Source organism: Colias croceus, chromosome 28 (genome assembly GCF_905220415.1).
Source record: "Colias croceus chromosome 28, ilColCroc2.1".
Classification (NCBI taxonomy): Eukaryota; Metazoa; Arthropoda; class Insecta; order Lepidoptera; family Pieridae; genus Colias; species Colias croceus.
Window position 1 is genome coordinate 923783 of NC_059564.1, and position 6043 is coordinate 929825.

General features: G+C 32.1%; 1 protein-coding gene across 1 annotated transcript; it reads right to left on the reverse strand.

Moving 5' to 3' along the window:
- Window positions 1-226: 226 nt before the first annotated feature.
- Window positions 227-5095, reverse strand: LOC123704027 (origin recognition complex subunit 4). Its single transcript, XM_045652274.1, has 7 exons — window positions 4799-5095; window positions 4414-4539; window positions 3647-3869; window positions 3034-3228; window positions 2213-2436; window positions 1719-1927; window positions 227-507 (listed from the first exon to the last, which is right to left on the reverse strand). The coding sequence occupies exons 1-7, from the start codon at window positions 4994-4996 to the stop codon at window positions 237-239; spliced, it is 1446 nt and encodes a 481-aa protein (XP_045508230.1). The 5' UTR covers window positions 4997-5095; the 3' UTR covers window positions 227-236.
- Between the last annotated feature and the right edge of the window lie 948 nt (window positions 5096-6043).

Genomic DNA, 6043 nt, shown 5'->3' on the forward strand with positions numbered 1-6043 from the left:
GGTCTTGCAAATAAATATTTAAATTTTACTTTTTTATTGTCTATAATAAAATTATTTTTAATCCTTATCTATGCTAAGAGTAAAATGGTTAATCTCGATTTACGGTAACCACGAGTCCTATGGAAAAAAGTTAAATGGCAAAAGATCTACAACTTTTTGTGATTAAATTTTTTTCACGACTCTATTTCCATTCTTACAGGAAATAAATGAAACACAGTTTTAACACAAAAACTTTATTAAACAACAGAATTATTGACCCAATGGTTGATCTCAGTGGGTAAGGCCTTAAACCCTTTCACAGCTTCTTTTATATCTTCAATAGGTACAGCTAAAGTATATAATTTATATTCTTTTTGTACTCTGCTTGTTGTTGTGTCTGTGTTTATCGAATCTGTAGATCGAATTGGCATTATTATTTCCAATGATTGCAAATGTTCGAATGCCTTTAGTATCACTGGGCGAGGTACGGTTTGAGCTGACGAGTTTTCGTTCGCGAATTTTGTGTATCTGAAAATATTTTTTTTATAAAAATGGTTAGTATTGCTAGGAAATGAAAATAATTATTTTATATTGTTAGGAAAAATGGTTAGTATTGCTAATTAATGAAACGAAATGAAAATAATAAAAAATGTTGTGTGGTTTTATGAAACCACGGTAAAAGTGAAACTTTTTTTCACACTATAGACATTTAACAAAAAATTATCGTATTTGTACGAAAATTATCGTATTTGTACGATAATTATCGTACGTATCGTGCGTCACGCGACATGCGCTACACAGACCAAAAAGTTTGAGACGATGTAATAAAAGTTTCACTTTAATATTATATTGTTAGGAAAATGGTTAGTATTGCTAGTTAACGAGAGGAAATGAAAATAATTATTTATTAATAACTAGCTTACCGCCCGCGGCTTCGCCCACTTTGACTTAAACCTAATAAATTATATACTAAAACCTTGAATCACTCTATCTATTAAAAAAACCGCATCAAAATCCAATGCGTAGTTTGAAAGATTTAAGCATACAAAGGGACATAGGTACAGAGAAAGTGACTTTGTTTTATACTATGTAGTGATGTTGTAAATATGAAAGTGTGTGTTTGTCTTTCGTTCACGTCGCAACGGAGCGATTTTATCGTATGACTAGCTGCGTCCAGCGGCTTCACGCTAAATTTAGTTGTCACTTTTAATCCTCATGGTTCTGTGGGAATATTATTATAAAAAACACGCATATTTTACTCCTTATAACATCTATCTATGAGTGAAAAGTCCCATCAAAATCGGTCCATCTGACCAGTCAAATATTGTTCAAAATGATATTTTGGTGTATGAATCGTATTATATTCATACCAAACAGACACTCCAATTTTATTTGTATGCATGGAGTTTGTAATATTATGTAGATTTGTTACTTTACATTAGTTGTTTATTTGTTTTTATCTTAATGAAAGAAAAACAAACAAACACATTTTCGCATTTATAAGATAGTAATTTTATAGCCATCTAGCGGTCCGCCCCGGCTTCGCTCGCGGTACATATTTCGCAATAAAAGGTATCCTATGTTCTTTCTCAGGGTCTAAAGATTGTCTGTGCCAAATTTAATCAAAATCGGTCCAGTTGTTTATGCGTGAAAACCATACTTACATACATACATAATTACAAACCTTTCCTCTTTATAATATAAGTATAGATTATAATTATAAAGTAATGATTACATACCTATGTAAAACCATTTCAAAATTCATCGGTTGACCGTCAAATATCTCCAGACCGTGCATCATTGCTATGACCAGAGACAATTCGAGTATAGACAACGATTGTAGAAGTTTGACTCTATGCTCTGGTGCCACTGTGTTGTCTATGGTCGATGTTATGTCTATGGGGTCTATGTAGGGCTTTTTAGGTGATAATTTTGCTATTATTTGGTACTGAAAATTGTCATTTAAGTTAATTAAAATACTAATGATGAAAAAAAATATAGACAGATAATAGACAAAATATATAGAAATACTAGCTGTCCTAGAATAGCTATTGGCCAATTATCAGATCTACCCAATAGGTACATAAAATTTCATGAGAATCGGTCCAGCCGTTTCGGAGTATGGTAACTAATAACATACATATAACATTGTGACACAAGATTTTTATATAATATTATAATAATATAATATAAAGATCCCAAATACAAGTTAATATTAACTAAAATTACTTACCAGTACATTCCTAAAAATCTGCTCATTAACGGTATAGTAACAAAACTTTTCCAATGCATCTATTATTCTTTCATCTTCCACCAGACTCTGGATATGATCATTCCAGTTTTCCAAGAAGCTGGAATCCAATTCCTGGAATTCTTTGGAATCCATTCCACATTTTTGGAATACGGCTTCCGATAAAAGTTGGATTTGTGAATCTACCTCCATTTCTTCTGAGCTTGCTGTTAATAAAATAATCTATACTAATTTTATAAAGCTGAAGATTTTGTTTGTTTGAAAGCGCTAATCTCAGGAACTACTGGTCCAATTTGAAAAATTATTTCGGTGTTGGATAGCCTATTCATCGAGGAAGGCTATAGGCTATATATCATCACGCTAAGACCAACAGGAGCGGAGCCACGCGGGTGAAACCGCGAAGCGCAGCTAGTATGATATAATTATATTAATGATGGTCCAATAAAAATAAACATACATACACTTTTATTTATTCCTAATATCAAAATCGAATATTTTATGTTAACAATATGTACTGGAAAAAAAGCATATGTTTTTAAATTATTTAAAACTAGCTGCTCCGCGCGGTTTCACCCGCATTGCTCCGCTCCTGTTGGTCTTAGCGTGATGATATATAGCCTATAGCCTTCCTTGATGAATGAGCTATCTGACAACGAAAGAATTTTTCAAAACGGACCAGTAGTTCCTGAGATTAGCGCGTTCAAACAAACGAACAAACTCTTCAGCTTTATAATTTTTATTATGTTAACAATAAGTACTGGAAAAAAGCATAGGTATTTTTTAAATTGGTTAAAAAAACTTACCAGTTGATTTCCTTCCCTTCCTTTTCTTTGGTTTGTCCCTTAAAATATGAACACTGAGACACTCTACAAATATTTGTTTAATATTATCCAACGGTTGTGTAGATTCGTTCGGAAAAATGAATATGTGACGGTGAGAAAATCTGGATTTTACACGCTTTTCCAGCATTTCCATTACGTCTAGACGATTTGTTATACCTGGAAAATGATCATTTAATATTAATAAATATTAAAATCTGACAATTTATATCTATCCACATAATATTTATTATGGTGTATATCTACACTAATATTATAAAGAGGAAAACTTTGTTCGTTTGTTTGTTTGATTATAATGAATAGGCTCATAAACTACTGGACCGATTACAATGAAATTTAGCACACATATAGAGGGGAACTTGGAATGGAAACTATGCGGGTTTTCCTTTAAAAACGCGGGCGAAGCCGCAGGCGGAAATCTAGTTACTTATAATATCATTTTTAAAATAGAGAAATTCATTGTTTAAATAATTTAAAAATAAATAAAATAAAAAGAGGGTGGTACGAATAATGTTATAAATAAATTAATGTTCAAGTTCGAGTCGTAAATCATGGTAGAAATATAATTTAAACTCACCCAAAACACACATAGGCGCCTGTTTATTATGAGTTATATCAAACAAATTATACAACAACGTCTGAGTTTTTCCAGTATGACAGAACATATCAAATTCCTCCAGTATAAATATCATGGATCGACATTTCCTATCAACTCCGGAGATTAAACAACTCAAAAGAAAGCTGAGGTTCTCCGCGAATGTACCGAATACTCTGTCGCCTACTGCGTTTTCTAGTTTCATCTGAAATATTACGTTTTTTAGCATTGAAATCTATATCTATACTAATAAATAATATTTTTAAAGCATAAAGATAAAGAGTTTGTTTGTTTGTTTGAACGCACTAATCTCGGGAACTACTGGTCTGATTTGAAAAATTCTGTTGGTGTAAGATAGCCCTTTCCTTGAGGAAGGCTTAAGGCTATATATCGTCACGCTAAGACCAACAAGAGCGGAGCCACGTGGGTGAAACCGCGGAGCGCAGCTAGTAATTGAATCAAATTAATAAACAACAGAAATACATAATTTTTAAGCAGTTAAAATTACTGCCTTTCAAAGCCAGAGGTCGAGGGGCAAATATTTGTGTGATGAACATTGATTTTTGCTCTGTGTCTAGGTGTTAATTATCTATATAAGTATTTATTTAAAATTATACATGTATGTTTATCAGCCATCTAGTTTCCATAACACAAGCGAAAGCTTAGTATGGGTTCAGATCGTGCCATGTGTGGAAATTGTCCTGAAATATTTATTTAATTTTTCAAAAAGGCTTTAAGTTTGTACAAACCTGTGCTGTTATAGACTTCAGAGCCACTTTATCATCCTGGTGCAGTAAACCATTCAATTTGACAATAATAACATCATGCTCCATATCCACCTCATTCGAAACTTGGTGAAGTACTGAGTTTATAAGCTGAAATAGAAAATTATAAAATCTTATCTTCTACACTAATATTTTAAAGGAAAACTTTGTTTGTTTGTTTGATTGTAATGAATAGGCTCATAAACTACTGGACCGATTTTAAAAATTCTTTTACCATTCGAAAGCTTCATTATCCACGAGTAATTTAAGCTATATATTATCACGCTAAGACCAACAGGAGCGGAGCCATGCGGGTGAAACCGCGCGGCACAGCTAGTAATTAATATAAATGTAATATTATACTACCTACCGTTGTTTTACCACATCCCCTAGGTCCTATAATCAACGCAGAGTGAGATTCTCCCTGTACAATTGATTTCATCATCAAATCGTATACATGTTTAGTTTCGTTCTCATTTCCTCTGAATTTTACATAATCTTCCAATATCTTAACTTTCAAGTACTTCCTTATGAGTTTTATTTGCCTCTCAGTTGATAGATTTAACATATTGAATAGCTATAAACTTAATAAACGATTCATATAAATTAGTGTACAAGATAAGAATTCGCGCCAAAACCAAAACAAGTAAAACAACAGCTGACCGGTGACCGCCAATGACTTTATGGAATGTGACCGCTGACGATGACACTGATTTGCCTTTTTTGACATTGACAGTTGACAATTCCACGATAATTTAAAAACTCGCTGAATTATAGTTGTTTATTCTGATTGAAATCAATAATTTTAATATTATGTTTCATATTAGAAAAATGTCCTCCCAAATACTATACTGACTAAATTAGTGGTTGTACATTGTTAGCATATTACGATCAGTTTCAGTGAACAGAATCGAACATGACGTCATGTAGTTATTAAGAGTTATAAATAAATAATAAAGCAAAACTAAAGTAAAACACATTTTAATAAGGTAACGATTAAGTACATTATACAATCTGTCTATATAATTATCATAAGAGGGTTTATTTTTAAACTGCGCATGTGTTGACACTCCCCAGTGCGCATTGCATGAGGCGCGATAATCAATATTTTACCGAACATACAAGGGCATTTCATCGAGAGATGCAATTCACATGTCCCAAAGATGTTTAGTATTCACAGGGAAACTGTACATAGCTTGTACGTGTAGTAGTTATAAACTATTAATGTTCTCTTTTTTAATAATCAAGTAACGCTCATTTTGAATACCGCTATTTAATATAAAAAATAGGATCATATTTTATTTACGCTAAGCGCATTAGTATAGGTGTAGAAACATTTTAGCTTATTATTTTTTATGCTTAATTTCAAATAATTACTAAAACCATAGCAGTAAAATAAATATCTTCAGATAAATCTCGCCATTCATGTTTCATAACGCTACCTTGATCATTATTATAGTTCTCGCTCACACTTATGTACATTTTGTATTTGCCGTCCCTTTCTTGACCTTAAACTCTGCAGATTTCATATATACGAGTACATACACGTGATAATTTGCACAAATATTTCGGCTTATCGAGCTAATTGTATTAAAAATACAATAATAAAGTTTAA

What these genes read in the sequence shown, in the direction of transcription:
- LOC123704027 (XM_045652274.1), bottom strand. Translation starts at nt 4,996, where the DNA reads ATGTTAAATCTATCAACTGAGAGGCAAATAAAACTCATAAGGAAGTAC. An exon ending in TGAAGTCTATAACAGCACAG is followed by an intron (nt 3,870 to 4,413) that starts GTTTGTACAAAC and finishes GTAATATTTCAG; the next exon opens with ATGAAACTAGAAAACGCAGT. An exon ending in TTTGAAATGGTTTTACATAG is followed by an intron (nt 508 to 1,718) that starts GTATGTAATCAT and finishes AAATATTTTCAG; the next exon opens with ATACACAAAATTCGCGAACG.